The 19,019-nt window shown below is 46.2% G+C and overlaps 1 protein-coding gene across 7 annotated transcripts in view; it reads right to left on the bottom strand.

Annotated features, from left to right (window-relative positions):
- LOC138681513 (heterogeneous nuclear ribonucleoprotein L-like) overlaps nucleotides 1–19,019 on the bottom strand; it is a 193,298-nt gene that overhangs the window by 101,948 nt on the left and 72,331 nt on the right. For 5 of the 7 annotated variants that reach the window (XM_069769075.1, XM_069769076.1, XM_069769077.1 and 2 more), the window contains one exon: nucleotides 1,233–1,289. The exons of the other annotated variants lie outside the window; for them this stretch is intronic. In XM_069769075.1, the coding sequence (XP_069625176.1) occupies nucleotides 1,233–1,289 (57 nt within the window). The remainder of the gene's footprint in view (nucleotides 1–1,232; nucleotides 1,290–19,019) is intronic. 7 annotated transcript variants of the gene reach the window in all.

Here is a 19,019-nt window from a genome sequence, read left to right as displayed (position 1 = left end):
CAGACTCTTGCGTACCATCGATACCTTCAAAAAGAACCTGAAGATCTACCTCTTCCAACAAGCGTACAACCTGCATTAACCACTGATCGACCAAACCTCTGCACGACCAGATCTACCCTCACCTATTGTATCCTCACTCATCCCTTGTAGATTGTGAGTCCTCGCGGGCATGGTCCTCTCTCCTCCTGTACCAGTTCTGACCTGTATTATTTAAGATTATTGGACTTTTTTTTATGTATACCCCTCCTCACATGTAAAGTGCCATGGAATAAATGGCGCTATAATAATAAATAATAATAACTCCGCGTACCAGGGTCTACGTGGCTAATCCAGGGCAATGAGGATCACGGGAATACCCTCCGCATTTATCTTTTTGACTACCCTGGGGATCAGTGGTAGAGGTGGAAACAGGTACGGAAGAGAGAACTGTTCCCAAGATATTGCTAGTGCATCGAATTGTGAAAGACTGACGGGTTCAGAGACCATTCGCCAGCGGCAAGCCCTGTTCGACTCCCGGTATGTGCACCGCGGAAATTGCTGGAACATTTTGCTCTGCCCAAGACAGTATCCAAGCGACCTCTGACATCACTGCCCGACTTAGAGTTCCCCCTTGGTGGTTGATGTACGCCACCGCTGTGGCGTTGTCGGATTGGACTCGAATCTGACATCTGTGAAGGAACTCCTGCCAATGTAGCAGGGAGAGGAATATTGCCCGGAGTCATTGAATGTTGATGGGTAGGGAAGATGCCTGCCAGTTGGTGGGTATATACTGCTGGGGAGGAGCTATCTTTTTTTTTTTTTGCATAGTGTCAACCTCCCAGTGGCAGCAGCATACACCCATAGTTTCCTGTGTCCCCCCCAATGAAGCGAGAATATATTCTATATATAGCGTAATTTACTAGGAAAAAGAATTAAAAAAAAAAAAAAAGATTTGCTTTGTGCAGTTGCAATGTTCCAAGGCTCATTCAGCTAATAGACATTTATTAAACTCCACCCTTAACATATCAGATAGGTGGACATAGCTAATTAAAAGGGGTGAGAATAGGCACATCTCATGGTGGAAGTGGATTTAACTAGACAGAATCAGATGTTTTTGCTTAGAATGTATTCACACATACAAATGAGGCTACAGGTTCTCTTTTTACTCCCACTAAACCAATAAAAGTGGTCTTTAGGTAGCCAGTCTCATCACAGCACTGCACTGATTAGATAGAAATATAGAAGTAACATACTTTGAAACGGTGGTTGGTTTCCTTGAAAGGGTGGTCTCTGCGGTCCATTTCCCTGGTCTGAAATAGTAAAGTATTAGAGATAACAAATCGACCATAAAAAATTATTACATATACATACAATATAAATTGTATATATACACACAAACACATATACACAAACCTCAATAAAATTTCAACACAGAAGTAATCGTAGAATTAAAGAAATCACTGGACCGATAGACGTGTTAATGATATGCAAATGATGAAAAATGGAAAGATCAAACCATCTCGTTTCATTCAGTATAGAGTATGAGCCCCAAAAACAGAAATACATGTACTGATTTACCATGGCATATCACTGAGGTTCTTAATGGTTGTCTGGGAAATTTTCTGCCATGCTGAATGCACTTGGGCAAGCACATCATCAAGATCCGCTGCTGGCAGCTCCCTTTCAAATCGCCAAAAAAAGCCGACCCAAATGTGCTCGATGAGAAAGTAGTCCAGAGACACTGCAGACCATAGGAAACAGTTAGGCCACACAGGGTATGGCCACTTCTCTATAGTGTGTCAGGAGCTAATTTTCAACATGACAATGGCAGGTCGAATGTTGCTGGTGCTACTGTAAGCAGCCTACATAGCCTAAACGTATTACCGTAGCATGCAGTGTCTTCACTTGTCTCCCATAGAGCACATCTGGGACGTCACCAATTAGCGTGCCTAAGAGCATTCAGAGTGGCAGAACAGTCCTCGGGAAACCATTAATAAACAACATGGCATATTATCAGGTTAAGTATTTCTGAGCATGGATTATAGAGAACACTGAAAACAGGGATTTCGTGTACTCACCATAAAATTCTTTTCTCCGAGCCACTCATTGGGGGACACAGACCATGGGTTGTATGCTGCTTGCCACTAGGAGGCTGACACGAAGTTAACACAATAAGAGTTAGCTGCTCATCTGCAGTATACACCCTCCTGCTGGCTCCCAGAGAAACATTTCAGTGCAAAAGCAGTAGGAACAAATAGTAAAGACATAGAAGAGCACAACATGTCAACTTAAAAGAACAGGCAAAAGCCACATAAGCCATTAGCCTAACAGGGTGGGTGCTGTGTCCCCCCCAATGAGTGGCTCGGAGAAAAGGATTTTACGGTAAGTACACAAAAATCCCTGTTTCTCCATTGCCTCATTGGGGGACACAGACCATGGGACATCCCAAAGCAGTCCCTGGGTGGGAAAACAGAAAGGATTAGGCTTCATGTAACAACTGCCTAAATGTGCGCCACCGCTGCCTGCAGAATTCTTCTGCCCAGACTCGCATCCGCTGAAGCCTGAGAGTGAATATTATAGTGCTTTGCGAAGGTATGTAAACTGGACCATGTCGCAGCTTTACAGACTTGCCCCGCCGTCGCCTGATGCCGAATAGCCCAAGAAGACCCAACCGCTCGAGTGGAGGGTGCTCTGATCCCCGATGGGATGGGCTAACTTCGGACTCGGTATGACTCCTGAATGGTGGAACGAATCCACCTGGCTATCGTGGCCTTAGAAGCAGCAAGACCCTTCCTGTGACCTTCCGTGAGAACGAACAGGGCATCTGTTCTTCTGAAGGATGCCATCCTTGAGACGTACCTTCGCAGAGCTCTGACTAGGTCCAGAGTGTGGAGAGCTCTTTCAAGTCTGTGAATAGGAGCCAGACAAAAGGAAGGAAGAACAATGTCCTCTTTAAGATCTTATCCTGATGGAAGTTAAGGAAAGGCGCCCAGCAGTATAAGGCGGCTAATTCCGAAATCCGTCTGATCGATGCGATTGCCACAAGGAAGGCAACCTTCCAGGACAGAAAGACCAGCGAAATGTCCTGAAGCCAAAGGGCAATTCCTTAAGGACACTTAGCACAAAGTTGAGGTCCCAAGGCTCTAAAGGCATGCGATAGGGATGAGTGACATGTGACACCCCCTGAAGAAAAGTCTTAACCTGGAATCTTGACACGATGCATCTCTGAAATAAGACCGATAGAGGGGAGTTTTGGCCCTTGAGAGAGCAGAGTGCCAGCCCGGAGTCCAGATCGATCTGTAGAAACTAAAATGGTGAGGACTGAGAAGACGAAGATAAAGACCAAGATCCCTGCACCAAGCAAAAAATGACTTCCAAGTACGATGGTAAATGCGTACCAATGAGGGTTTACAGGCACTAACCATGGTGGAAATTACCGGTTTAGAAAACCCTGCCTGGGTTAAGACCCAGGATTCAACGGCCACGCAGTTAAACACAAGCCCATTAAGTTCTGGTGGTAGATGGGGCCCTGGGAGAGCAGATCTGTTCGATCTGGCAGTCTCCAGGTTATGTTGGCGACGAGGCGTACCAACTCTGCGAACCACGTTCAGCAAGGCCAATACGGAGCAACCGGGATCACTGGTACTCCTTCCGCCTTGATTTTCCTGATTACTCTGGGGACTAACAGTAGAGAAGGAAAACTGTACGGAAGGCGGAATTGGCGCCATGAAAGAACTAGGGCCTCGACACCGATGGCTCTTGGATCTCGAGACCTCGCTATAAACTGGGGAACCTTGGTATTCAGTCTGGACGCCATGAGGTCCACGTCTGGGATCCCCCAGCGAAGACAAATCTGGGAGAAGACTTCCAGATGGAGCTCCCACTCCCCCAAAGTGAGACCCTGACGGCTGAGGAAATCCGCTGTCCAGTTTTCCACTCCTGGAATGTGTACCGCCGAGATCACAGAGTGGTTGTTCTCTGCGCATCGAAGGATGTGAATTACCTTGGACATGGCCACCCTGCTGCGGGTACCCCCCTGATGATTGATGTATGCCACAGCCGTGGCATTGTCTGATTGGATATGGATGGGGTGACCCGCCAGAAGATGAGGAAGGGCTGCAGGATCTCTAGAACGTTGATCGGTAGTTTCGATTCCTGAATTGACCAGCGGCCCTGAGCAGTGTGGTGGCATAAGACTGCTCCCCAGCCCGAAAGACTGGCATCGGTAGTCACCACTAGCCATTGAACGGGTAGAAAGGACTTCCCTCGGTTGAGGGAAGAGTTCTATGTCCACCACCTGAGAGTCTGTTTGACCTGCAGGGAAAAGTGGGACCTTCGTTCGAGGGAGAAAGGGTTTCTGTCCCAAGCTGCCAGAAGGGCATGTTGAAGGGGACGATGGTGCATTTGTGCAAAGGGGACCGCTTCCATTGCGGCCACAATCTTTCCTAGTACCCTCACTGCAAATCATGGATGGAGTGAGGGGTAGACTGATGAAGCGCTTGGGCTCCTTGATGAAAGGCTAAGACTTTGTCTGTAGGGAGAATTACCAACCCCCGAGACAAGTCCAAGGACATTCCTAGAAAGGAGATCTGTTGGACTGGAACCGGAGAGGACTTGCTTAAGGTTATCAGCCAGCCCAGCCGAGAAAGGGTATCGCAAGTAATGCGAACGGACTCCGCGCAGTCGTGGAAGGATGAACCTTTGATCAACAGGTCGTCCAGAAAGGGCAGAACGATCACGCCCCGAGAGTGCAGGATGGACATGACGGCCGCCATGACCTTTGTGAACACTGGGGGCAGTAGCAAGTCAGAAGGGCAGGGCCCTGAATTGGAAGTGCTGTTTGCGGACGACAAAGCGCAGGAATCTCTGGTGAGGAGGAAAGATTGGAATGTGTAAGTAAGCGTCTCGTATGTCGATTGAGGCAAAAAATTCCCCTTCTTCCAGAGAAGAGAAATGAATGCAGAGATTCCATGCGGAAATGATGGACCTTGACAAACTTGTTTAGAAGTTTGAGGGCTAGTATGAGTCTCACCTTTCCTTCCTTTTTTGTGACGATGAAAAGGTTTGAATAGAAACCCTGAAACTTTTTGCTTTGTAGGACAGGGACAATGACGCCATCAAGACGTAATGCGTCTATGGCCTGGGAGAACGCGTTTGCCCTTGCCTCTGACACCAGATCTCTGACCCACTTGTCGGAGACGTCGGAAAGCCAAACCCGATGAACAAAGTAGGCGGCCGCCTAACTTGCCAATGGTGACCGGATAGAGCAGATATTTTCCTCACGCTGACTCCTTTAGGCCTCGACTGTTTGGGTCGAGACTTCCACTGCTGGTTAGGCTTGTATGAGACCAGAGTTCCTCCATCTCTTCGAGGAGAACGTCCTGAACCGGACGAAGTAGTGGTAGTGGCCCAGCTTGGAGTGGAGCGAAAGGAACGGATTTGTTGCTGTCTCCGACGCCCAAGTGTCTGTTGGGGAAGGAATTTACTCATTCCTCCCGTAGTCTCCAAAATGATCTGATCCAGCTTTTCTCCAAATAAGCGACCGGTTTGATAAGGGAGGGGAGAGATTTCTTTTTTAATGCAGATTCTGTCTTCCACTCTCTGAGCCATAATTACCTTCTGATAGAGATAGCATTGGCCGCTCACTGAGCCGCACAACAGGCCACATCCAAGGATGCGTGTACCAGGTTTCGCCTGCCCGGGAAATTTGGTTGGCAAGGTGCGCCGCCTTTGGAGGAAGGTTATTGTTCCAAAGAGAATTAGCTAAGGTCTCTGACGAGAAAACCATAGCCTTAGCTACCCATGCTGCGGCAAAGGAAGGATAGAGGGGCGAGCCTGAGGCCTCAAAAGCAGAGCGGGCCAAGCCTTCTATCTGACGGTCTGTGGGATTTCTGATGGATGAGCCATCCGGCACTGACAGGAGGGTTTTGGAATGCTAGGCGGATTCAAGAGGCCTTTGTCCTGTGAAGCGTTTATCCGGGCATTCTCTATGCTTAATAACTATGGCACTAAATTCCGGATGAATAACAAATGCTTTATGAGAGCATTTATTTCCTAAAAGACGAATCCACTGTCTTCTGAAAGTCTGGCGAATCCGGGTCTAAAGAGTCATCAGATTCGCAGTCAGATTCGCATTCGCTACTGAACTCTGGAGAGAGCAAAAAACACCAAGGTTACTTACCGGTAGCCGGTTTTTCCGGAACCCTTGACGGCACACCTGAGAGAGGGGATCTGCCCAGTCAGGACAGGAAACCCTACTGAAAATAAAAGGGCGGTACCTCTGTCGCTTCAGTTGGTTTTCAGAGCATGAGAGGCTCCCCTGGTTAGTATACATGGCAATTCATCACCACATCATATTAACTAAAAAAAGCACCCAAAGCAATAGTGCACACCGAAAAGGTGATAAAGGGGGGAATATACGGGTGCAGTCATGGGTTCTGGAAAAACCGGCTACCGGTAAGTAACCTTGGTGTTTTCCCTTCCCCCATGACGGCACACCTGAGAGACTTTTGTAGAATGAAACCTTAGGGCGGGACCACCGCTTGTAGTACCCTTCTACAAAAAGGTTAGGTCAGCAGAGGAAGAAAGATCTAGCCGGTAGTGCTTGAAAAAAGTTGAGGGTGAGGATCAGGTAGCGGCCTTGCAAATTTGATCAATTGATACCTCAGCCTTCTCTGCCCAGGAGGTATCCACGGCTCTTGTGGAGTGAGCCTTGATGCCTTCAGGAACCGGAGTGCCACCCGAAGAGTAGGATAAACTAATGGCCTCCCTAATCCATGTAGCAATAGTACTTTTAGCTACCACACACCCTCTTTTGCTACCCTGAAAGGCTACGAATAGGGTTTGGTCTTTCCTCCACTGACTAGTCATAGATATGTATTGTAACATAGATGATCTTATATATAGCATGTGGAACTTTTGTTCCCCTGGATTTCTAGGATTACTACAGAATGATGGTAAAGTAATCTCTTGACTCCTGTGGAACTTTTGAACCACCTTGGGGAGATACGCCAGGTCTGGTCTTAGAACGATCCTGTCATCAAAAACCTGAGTATAAGGAGGGCATATTGACAGGGCCTGTAAATCACTTACCCTACGTGCCGATGTTAAGGCTACTAGTAGAACTGTTTTAAGGTTAAGTAGGTGATAACTCCTGCAAGGGCTCAAAAGGGTCTTTAGTTAGGACTTCTAAGACTAAATTTAGATCCCAAGGAGGGACTTTTGGGATAACGACCAGTCGAGATCTACTACAAAATTTTATGAATCGCGAAACCCATCTACTTGAGGCAAGATTACAGTTATATAGGGCCCCCAAGGCTGAAAAATCAACTTTAAGGGTGCTGGTTGCTAACCCAAGATGTAATCCTGCTTGCAGAAATTCTAGGATAGGACCCACTGGAGCCACCTCCCCCAATGGTTCACCTAGGAAGTTAAGAAATTTTTTCCATGTCCTACTATAGATCCTAGAGGTTATGGGTTTTCTGCTTTTCAATAAGGTGGAGATTAAACCTGGTGAAAATCCTTGGCGACTTAGTAACGTCCTCTCAAATTCCAGGCTGCCAGATGGAAGCCCTTCACCTGAGAGTGGGTCACTGGGCCCTGAGTTAGCAGGTCCGGAACCTCTGGCAGAATCCATGGGCCCGTTACAGACATCTGCCTTAGAAGGGAAACCATGGTCTCCTTGGCCAGAATGGAGCTATGAGGATAATTTTCGCTTGATCCTCTCTGATCTTCCGGATCACAGCTGGAATCATCACTATCGGGGGGAACGCGTAGGCCAGAGAGAACTTCCAAGGTATCAGTAGGGCATCTACTGCGAAAGGATGTTCTCTTGGATTTAAGTAGCAGAACTTTTTGACTTTTTTGTTGTGTGAGTTGGCAAACAAGTCTATTTCTGGTGTGCCCCAGGCTTGAACTATTTTTTGGAATATCTGGGGGTTTAGGGACCATTCCCCGTCTTAAGCCTCTGCGACTCAGGAAGTCTGCTTGTGTGTTTTCTATTCCCCTGATGTATAGTGCCGTCAGGGATGACAGGTGTTGTTCTGCCAACTGAAAGAGTAGATTTGATGCTTCCATGAGGCCTTTGGACCTCGTCCCCCCCTGATTGATATACGCCACCACTGCTCAATTGTCCATCAGGATTCGAGTATGGCGACCCCGGAGCAAAGGGAGAAAATGTCTTCAGGCTTTTTCCACTGCCCATAGCTCTTTTTCGTTTGACCCATAGTTTTTTTCTCGTAAGGACCAGGTTCCTTGTACAGAGTGAGACCTCAGGTGAGTCCCCCAACCTGTACCGCTTCAGTCGGTCGTGATGATGTCTTTGACCGGATTTTGCCACTGGACCCCCATTGTCAGGTGGTCTTCCACCGTCCACCAAACTAGGGAATCCCTTACGCCCAGGGAGAGACATAGATTTCCTTCTAAATGCCCTCCTAACAGTCTTTGAGCTGAGAGAACTTCCCACTGAAGTTGTCTTAGGTGGAATTGTGCCCATCCTACTGCCGAAATACACAATGTTAACGAGCCTAGTAGGGACAGCGCCTTTCTCAGAGTCATTGCTGGTTGATGAATTGCTGTACTGGCCAGGTTTATTATCTTGGCTACTTTGTTTTCTGGAAGGAGGCAGAGCTGACGCTCGGAGTCCAGCATTAACCCCAGGAAGGACTGTAGTTTTACTGGTAGTAATCTTGACTTGGGGATATTTATTATCCAACCCAGCTCCATTAGAGTTGATGTTACCACTGATACTTGAGTGCAGTGGGACTCTGATCTCCCTATTACAAGGAAATCTTCCAGATATGGGACAATTACTACATCCCACCGGAGGTATGAAATTACTTCCACCATTACTTTGGTGAAAACTCTGGAGGCTGTAGACAGGCCGAATGGAAGGGCTGTATATTGGTAATGCTTTACCTGATTCTGAATATAGAGAGCTACTCAAGTATTTTCGATATTCCTGATGTATTGGTATATGGTAGTACGCATCTTTTAAGTCTATTACTGCCATGAAGCAGTGTTGGAAGAGAAGTTTTATGGTGTGTTTATAGACTGCATCTTGAAGGAGTAGTTCTCTATCGATTGGTTGAGCTTCCTTAGATTATAGTTCTCCAAGAGCCGTCCGGTTTTTGGATTAAAAAGAGGAGTGAGTAAAATCTGCCTCTTTCTTCCAGAGTCGGGACTTCCTGAAGAACCTTTTTGTGAATGAGTCCTAAGATCTCGGTTTCCAGGGCAGATTGCTCCTGCTGGGACATTCTTCGGGGAGTTATTATTAAGTTTTACCTGGGTGGACAGATGAACTTTATTTTTAGGCCGTCTTTGATAAGATTCACAACCCAGGTACTGGGGGAGATATTTATCCAGGCCGGAAAGAAGAGGGAGAGTCTTCCTCCCACTTCTGGCGTAATGTCATTGGGGGGGATTTTTTTGCCGATGTAGAGGGCCCTTTAAACATGTAGCCCGATCCTCTCATCCTTAAAAGTCCCAATTTTTTCTCTCCCCTGGGGGGCGACCTCTGTTATATCTTCTCCTCCAAAAAAAGTTTTTTTGGAATCTTTAGGGAAAAACTTTCTTTTTATCTCCTGCATGTTCCAGGATCTCTTCTAGTTTTTCCCCAAAAAGCAGTTGGCCGTCTCATGGAATGGAGCATAGCTTATGTTTAGATTGCAAATCCCCTGGACAACCCTTGAGCCAAAGGGCTCTTCTTGCCGCATTGGACAAGCTCGCTACTCTGGCTGTTAGTCTTGCGGAGTCTGCAGAAGAGTCTGCCAAGAAAGCGGCTGCTCCTTGCACTAAAGATATATTTGCAAGGATGTCGCCTCTGGGTACCTTGTCCCTTAGCTGATCTTCTATCTGCTGTAGCCAGATCATTAGAGCACGGGCCGTACATGTCCCAGCAATTGCTGGCTTCAGGCCCCCCGCTGAGGCTTCCCAGATATGTCTCAAAAACCCATCTGCTTTTTTATCAAGCGGGTCTTTAAGAACACCCAAGTCTTTTAATGGAATGGATGATCTTTTTAAACATTTGGCTACTGCCCCATCAATTTTAGGGATCTTCTCCCAGGATTCAGAGTCTTTATCCTCAAAAGGATATCTCCTTTTGGATGAAGAAGGTAAAGAACCCATTTTTTCCCCTCTTTCAATTAATGCTTTGATTTTCGCATTTACCGGAAACGTGCGTTTCCTTTTCTCTTCTAAGCCACCAAATATGACATCCTCCCGGACCTATGGGTCTTAAGGAAGAGAAGACACCTAGCAGATCTGTTGGCCTAATGCATATTGATCTGTATGTATTGCAACAACTATTGTTTGTTTGTTTAATATGATGTGATTTATATATCTGCATGCACATTGTTCACATGTCAACAAAGTTATAAAAAAAAAAAAAAAGTCCTCATTTACAGACAGGATGTTCCTTCTCCCCCTTCCCTGTGAGAACATTTCTTGTGTGTAGCTGAAACTGAAAGGACTCACAGCAGATCTCTCTCTCTCAGAAACCACATTGATCCTGTTCTCATGTTGTAATGCTGGATGTTCTTAATTCTTAATAAATGAACATTCTCTGTTGCTCGTTGTGGACATCACGCTGATTAACCCACTGCTAACAGGTTATGGGCCCAGGAGTCAAAGCAATCCCAAACCTCCAGAGCACAGAGATAGAAAGACAACAGCAAACTGAGAAGTAAAATGGCCGCCAGCAGCAACTCAAAGTTTACAGTGCCAAGCCTGAATAACCAGAACTACCAATCCTGGAAATTCAAGTTGAAGATGCTGCTGATAAGAGAAGGTACGTGGAAATACACTCAGGACCCTAAGCCTGACCCAGTACCACAGGAATGGCTAGAAATGGATCAGAAAGCACAGAACACCATATCACTCAGTATAGAGGATGATCAGATTGTGCATGTGTGCAAGTGTGAATCTGCAAAGGAAATGTGGGAGCAGTTGCAGAAAGTACATGAGAGAATGATACAGCTTTCTCATTAGATAGAGTTTATTACTTAAATTTATTCAAAGCTACACAATGACCAGGACATGCAGGACTACATTAGAAATACTCTGGAGACTGTAGAGCGCCTGCGGGGCATTGGGGAAGTTATGAAGGACTTCCATGTAGCAGCACTATTACTTAGTGGTCTCCCAGAAAGCTATGATATACTTGTAACTGCATTAGATGCACGCCCAGATGATGAGCTGACATTGGAATACGTCAGAGGAAAGCTTGTAGATGAATATAAGAGAAAGGCAGAAAATGTGAGCAGCAAGATATGTAACAAGGAAACTGCTTTACAAACACATGATGTGCCCACCAGCAAAAACCACCCTAAAGAGACACGTGAATGTTTTGTATGCAAGAAGCCAGGTCATTTAAAAGCTGAATGCAGAGTCTGGAAAGCTAAAATGAATCAGTTGAAAAAGCAAAACAGCCAACAGAGAATTAAGAGTGCTGTATCTGGAAACAATGATTCGGCAAACACTGAAGCTGCATTCACATCAGTCAATGCATTTAAATCAAAGCATGCGTGGTGTATAGATTCTGGTGCAACCAGTCACATGACCAATGACAGACTTCTTTACTAAGCTTAACCAAAATAAGTCAGAGAAAGTGATAATGGCAAACGGTCAGTGCATGAACTCAGAAGGCATAGGAGACGGTTATATTGATTGCAACATCTCTGCAACACAAAGTAGAAGGATCCATGTAAAAGATGTACTATATGTGCCTAGTCTTGAAAGTAATCTATTATCTGTGAAAAAGCTGACAAAACAAGGTAATGAAGTTACATTTAAGAAAGATAGCTGCATCATCTCAAAAGAGGGTCACACATTAGCAAAAGGAAAAATCAGAGATGAACTGTATCAGTTGAAATGAAAAGAGTGTGTATGCACAGCTAAGCAAGAACTGCACAAGAACTGTATTCATGTATTGCACAGGCGGCTTGCGCATAGAGACCCAGAAGCAATAAGAAAGTTGTTTCAAGAACAATTAGCTGATAATATTACAATTGATTCATGTAATCAGACAATGGGGTGTTCCAGCTGTATCAAAGGGAAAATGTCCAGAAAGGCCTTTCCTAAGAAAAGTACTACAAGAACAGAACAACCACTAGATTTAGTACACACGGATATCTGTGGTCCAATGCGTACTCAGACCCCTGGAAAGAAGAGGTATTTTCTTACATTTATTGATGACAATTCAAGATATGCAGTTGTCTATTTACTTCACAGCAAAAATGAAGTTCCAGAGAAACTTCTCCTCCTCTCACCTTCCCCTTACTGTTGGGGTTCCTCAAGGATCAGTCCTAGGCCCCCTCCTCTTCTCTTTGTATACTGCCCCTATTGGACAAACAATCAGTAGATTTGGCTTCCAGTACCATCTCTATGCTGACGACACCCAACTATACACTTCTTCTCCTGATCTCACGCCTGCCTTATTAGAAAACACCAGTGATTGTCTTACCGCTGTCTCTAGCATCATGTCCTCCCTCTATCTGAAACTAAACCTGTCAAAAACTGAACTCCTCGTGTTTTCTCCCTCTACTAACCTACCTTTGCCTGACATTGCCATCTCCGTTTGCGGTTCCACCATTACTCCAAAGCAACATGCCCGCTGCCTTGGGGTCATCCTTGATTCTGACCTTTCATTCACCCCCCACATCCGATCACTGGCTCGCTCTTCTTACCTGCATCTCAAAAACATTTCTAGAATTCGCCCTTTTCTTACTTTCGACTCTGCAAAAACTCTTACTGTTTCACTTATTCATTCTCGTCTGGACTATTGTAACTCTCTACTAATCGGCCTCCCTCTTACCAAACTCTCCCCGCTCCAATCTGTCCTGAATGCTGCTGCCAGGATCATATTCCTCACCAACCGTTACACCGATGCCTCTACCTTGTGCCAGTCATTACACTGGTTACCCATCCACTCAAGAATCCAGTACAAAACTACTACCCTCATCCACAAAGCACTCCATGGCTCAGCACCACCCTACATCTCCTCTCTGGTCTCAGTCTACCACCCTACCCGTGCCCTCCGCTCCGCTGATGACCTCAGGTTAGCATCCTCAATAATCAGAACCTCCCACTCCCGTCTCCAAGACTTTACACGTGCTGCGCCGATTCTTTGGAATGCACTACCTAGGATAATACGATTAATCCCCAATCCCCACAGTTTTAAGCGTGCCCTAAAAACTCATTTGTTCAGACTGGCCTACCGCCTCAATGCATTAACCTAACGATCCCTGTGTGGCCTATATTAAAAAAAAAAAAAAAAAAAAAATTAATTAACTGGTTCATGCAGCTTTACATGAACACCCAAGCCTTACACTATGGCTGGTCCGAATAACTATAGCAATTGTTACCATCCACCTCTCGTGTCTCCCCTTTTCCTCATAGTTTGTAAGCTTACGAGCAGGGCCCTCACTCCTCTTGATATCTGTTTTGAACTGTATTTCTGTTATGCTGTAATGTCTATTGTATGTACAAGTCCCCTCTATAATTTGTAAAGCGCTGCGGAATATGTTGGCGCTATATAAATAAAAATTATTATTATTATTATTATAAACTTGGAATATATCTAGCTGAAGTACACAACAAGTTTGGAAGAATGCCAAAAACTTTACGTGCAGATAATGGAACTGAGTATACAAGTAATGAAAGAGCATTTTAAAGAAAAATGGAATCATATTTCAAACTACTGTACCATACAACCCTGAGCAAAATGGTGTAGCAGAAAGAAGGAACCGGACACTCTGTGAAAGCGCAAGGAGTATGTTATTTGATGCAAATTTGCCTACAGTATATTGGGGCAAAGCCATTATGACGGCTTGTTATCTTCAGAACAGACTACCAAGTAAAGCGACAGAGAAAACTCCATTTGAACAATGGAATGGTACAAAACCAAAACTACGACACAAGGATTTTTGGAAGTAAAGCATTTGCACATGTTCCCAAAGAAAAACGAACTAAGTGGAAATCTCATGCCAAGGAAGGCATCCTGGTAGGCTACAGTGAAACCCAGAAAGGTTATAGAATTTTACACCCAGAGACAAACAAGGTCACAATAAGTAAAGATGTAGTGTTTGATGAAAACTTCGTGTCACCCAAGTTTTATGACATTATGCCAGTAGTCCAGATGAAGCAACAACAACAACAATCTCAATCACAATTACAAGACAACGAAGAAAAGAATGTAGAAGTCTGGCTGGACTCTTCAACCACTGAAGAAACAACAAAAGGCCTAAGTGAACCTGAAATTAGACGGTCGTCAAGATCAAACAAAGGAATACCAGCTAAACATTTATCCTACATTGTGAAGACACTGCCTGAGTCAGAACCACAGTCATGGGATGAAATGCAGAAACTACCCGCCCATGAAAGAACAAAGTGGATCAATGCCACGAATGAAGAAATGAACTCGCTTCATCAACTTCAAACTTGGAAAATCACTGAGTTACCACAGGATAAAAAGGCAATTAAGTGCAAATGGGTATTTAAAACCAAATATGATTCTGAAGGTAAAGTCCACAGATTTAAAGCGAGGTTGGTCGCAAAAGGATATTCTCAAAAATATGGCAAAGACTATGATGCTACTTTTTCCCCGGTCGCTAAGCAGACAACATTTAGAGCATTGTTGGCGGTAGCTGCAGTACAAAGGATGTTTGTCAGACATTTGGATATCAAAACTGCATTTTTAAATGGTGACATTGAGGAGGACTTATACATGACTCAACCTGAAGGTTATGTAAAGGAAGGTGAACAGAATCTTGTTTGCAAACTACAAAAATCTCTTTATGGTCTTAAGCAATCGGCGAGAGCATGGAACACTAAAATGAACAAAGTCTTGTTAGAAGAAGGATTTAAAAGAGGTCAAGCGGATCCATGCCTGCACACGAGATATACAGATGGAAAATGGATGTATATTCTCTTATATGTGGACGATGTAATTGTAGTTCATCAAGAAGAAGCTGAAATTGGGAAAATTACTAAAATTTTGAACCAGCATTTTGAAACGAAAGACCTAGGAAATGTGACATTATCTAGGAATCCACATCCAGAGAGAGGAAGATGGAAGTTTTTTTTAAATCAAAGAGCAAAGATTAATTCAATTTTGGATCAGTTCGGAATGACGGAGGCCAAAGATGTATCAACGCCAATGGAATCATCCTACCTGAAACTGGAAGAAGATGACCTGTTGCCTAACAACGAGAAATATCGACAGGCAGTGGGGGCACTTCTATATATATCAACTACGACTCGACCGGATATTACAACAGCAGTTGGAATATTGTGCAGATATGTGGAGAAACCGCGCCAAAAGGACTGGAATGCCGTTAAAAGAGTTCTCCAATATTTAAAGGGGACACAAGGTGTAAATTTAAAAATATCTGCAGCAGGAAATCTAAAACTCACCGGCTATGTTGACTCAGATTGGGCTGGTGATTCGCAAGATCGTAAATCCACAAGCAGATACGTATTTAAACTTGGAGAAAGTTCAATCTCCTGGTCTAGTAGAAAACAAGTGTCTGTTGCTTTGTCATCTACAGAAGCTGAGTATGTATCCGCAGCCTATGCAAGTCAGGAGATCATTTGGCTAAGACAACTGATGGACGATCTTGGTAAACCGTTAACTCAGCCAACGGTGATATATGAGGACAACCAAGGATGCATTAAACTTGCATGCAGTGAAAAGATCAGTGCTAGAACTAAGCAAATCGACGTCAGATATCATCTACGTGATTTAATAGATTGTGGCGTAATTCAATTTGTTTATTGTGAAACTGATAAAATGTTAGCTGATATTTTGACCAAGCCATTGCCACGACCTAGGTTCCAAGAATTGAGAACCACTATGGGACTGACAGAATAAGTAGTTGTTGAGTGAGGGTGTTGGCCTAATGCATATTGATCTGTATGTATTGCAACAACTATTGTTTGTTTAATATGATGTGATTGATATATCTGCATGCACATTGTTCACATGTCAACAAAACAAAAAAAAAACAAAAAAAAAAAAAAAAGAGTCCTCATTTACAGACAGGATGTTCCTCCTCCCCCTTCCCTGTGAGCACAAAGACACAAAGAGTCCTCATTTACAGACAGGATGTTCCTTCTCCCCCTTCCCTGTGAGCACATTTCTTGTGTGTAGCTGAAACTGAAAGGACTCACAGCAGATCTCTGTCTCTCTCAGAAACCACATTGATCCTGTTCTCATGTTGTAATGCTGGATGTTCATAATTCTTAATAAATGAACATTCTCTGTTGCTCGTTGTGGACATCACGCTGATTAACCCGCTGCTAACAAGATCTAACTGCTTTAACTAATTTGTCTACGTCCTCAGTTGGAAAACATGGACAACCTCCTGAATCACTGTCCGAGGAGGAATCTGAAGACTGGATAGAGGCCGAGGAGGTAGAGGGAGATCGCAATGATTTAGGACTCTCCTGTCTGAGAGGCATCTGACTCTGTAGACGCCTTACGGCTTTTCCTTCTTGGTTTATTAAGGGTCATTTTTAAGGAGTTTTTTTTTTTATTTCTGCCTGTGTTATGGCTTTAAGGCTAGTGGCAAAATTAGGGGTCTCTTCTTGTATGGTTTTATTAATGCAGTCAGCACAGAGATCCTTCTGCCACTGAACTGCAAGTGGGACTTTACAAAGATCACACACTCTGTTCCTTGTTTTCCCGCTAGACTTCCTGGACCCCTAGTGATCAAACAGAAAAAATGGACCCTGTTAACATAAGTGTGATATTCACGTAGATCACTCACCACTGCTGACAATCACGGGTACCGGTTTTGGAGGCTGGACAGATGCATGTGAAGCGTCCCTCTTGGACGTCGACGAATCTTGCCGGACAAGACGACCGCTGCCCTTCCACTTGAGCGGCTGCTCCTGGTATGCTGGTGGCTCGGCAAGGCATCTGGCGAGAGCTCCTGCTGCTGTTGTGATGGCGGCTGCTGCTGCTCTTGCTGCCCCACTTCCATAATTAAGTTTCTGGGCACAAGTGCGTCTTCTGTGGTTATCACCCCTTTTATGGAGGATCCACTGCACTCCGCGCCTCCTCCGGTTCCCAATAGTGGCCTCTCCCCTGCTCTGCCGCGCCACCGGAGTCTCTATCCACCGGCCAGCGTAGCGTTTTCTTCATGGGCGCCGCCATCTTGGATCCGGCGCCCGCCTATGACGACACACGGGCACGCCCATTCCCAGCGTGCCTTGCGCATGACGTCAGACGGGCGACCCGGAAGCGGCCGCCGCACGGCAGAGAGATGAGGGCGGCGTGGCAGCCACGGAAGGAATCCGGCCAGGACCGTGCTGCACCAACGCCCGCTCGGGAGCAGAGCCCCGGAGGACCCACGGATGGCGCCTCCAGACGCCGAGCTCCGACGCACAGGCGCTGCCTGTTCTTCCACGCCGGGACGGGAGCTGGGTAAGTGGAACCGCCGTGTTCAGCGCAAGGGTCCCTGTTAGGACAGGAATCCCAACTGAAGTGACAGAGGTACCGCCCTTTTATTTTCAGTAGGGTTTCCTGTCCTGACTGGGCGGATCCCCTCTCAGGTGCGCAGTCATGGGGGATGGGAAAACGGAGCTGTGAGGCGACAAAGTACATGTCTGCTCAGGAGACGTGCTATGGATCCGTTTTCTAGGTGCCTGACGGTTTCTAAAGTGCTTTCGGCCCCTGCTAACCGACTGCTCCCGGCTTGGGGAGGATCAGTCTACATCAGTCCTGCAAACGCTCCGGTCCCCCAAAAGATCACGAAGGGATTCAATCACTTTGGCGAGCAAAGCCATGGATTTAGACAGTGACGAAGCCCACTCAGGGGGACTACATACACTGGGCCCGGTGGTGGCAGAGGGCCCCTGAGCGCGGTTGGGGTCACAGGCATTGCAGAGCGGCCAACTCTGAGCCTTAGGAAATGCAGATTGGCAGGAGGAACATGAAGTAAAGAATATAGCCATAGTCTTGTTAGACTTTTTGGATGCCTTAGGCTAGGACATGATGTACCCTTCGGTGAGGCCGCTGCAGGGGCTGCAGAGAAAAAATACTGCTGAGAAAAGGGGGGTGACAGCAGGGAGGAGGATGTATAATGCAGCGCTCCCTTACCTAGGTCTGTGTCCACGCTCCTCCTGCGTTTCTCCAACTGCGTGGCCCGTGCGCTGAGAACACTTGCTGCCGGTCCTGATGGCAGATAATGTGTCCTGAGGCGGTCTGGGGGGAGAAAGATGGCCACCAAGATCTCAGAGGCGCTTCTCGTGCTGTGCGAGAAGCACCAGGACCGGTGGGCGGGGCCTCCGCATCGCATCATCGCATGGGCGGAGATAGGGGTTGTAGCCTAGTACAGGGCCAAAGCCAGGGACTAGATTTGCGGCGCCGATGAAAGAAGGGGCCGAATGCGCGCCCCCTCAGTCAAAATGGGTCCCCCTTAACCAGTGCCGCCCAAGACCACCTGAAAGGAGCCCTCCAACCCCAGCACTTACCCAGAGAAGCACCCGGGTGGCATGTAAGGCAGCTTGCTGCAGGTCATCCTCTGCTGCTGCTGGTTTGGACAGTGCAGAGATAAGGGGGAAAACCTTCAATCCACCATCCCTTTAGAAGGGAGGTGGAGAGGGACCGTCCGCCTCCTTGTACCATCCGCTTTAACAGTGGTGGTGCAGTGGGGGCTGCTCGGACACCACGAGGTAGGCCTCTGTACATCCAAAGGGATAATCACCTAGGATGGAACAAGGCTGAAGGTCCAGCAATAGGCCTGGCTGCGGAAGAGGATACGTGGAGGCAACACTCCATGTGCTCGTCCGTTGAAGGTGTAGGGAGATCGGTGCCCTTCAAGGAACCAGTCACCCCTGAAAATCAGCTCAGGTGTGGCATCCCACGTCGCAGGAGAGGATACGGAGAGGCGACACTCTCCGTGCTCGCCTGTTGATGGTTCGGTGAGATCGGAGCCTTGAAAGCCTTCGTCCATTGTAAAAGATAAAATCAAAAATGTAAAAATAAAATAAAGAGTTTTGGGTCTGAATAGCAGACCAGTCCGTGTGCCTCCTACGGA

Source organism: Ranitomeya imitator, chromosome 5 (genome assembly GCF_032444005.1).
Source record: "Ranitomeya imitator isolate aRanImi1 chromosome 5, aRanImi1.pri, whole genome shotgun sequence".
In the NCBI taxonomy this organism is placed as follows: Eukaryota; Metazoa; Chordata; class Amphibia; order Anura; family Dendrobatidae; genus Ranitomeya; species Ranitomeya imitator.
Note: the sequence above shows the minus strand (reverse complement) of the source record. Positions and strands in the feature narration are given on the sequence as shown.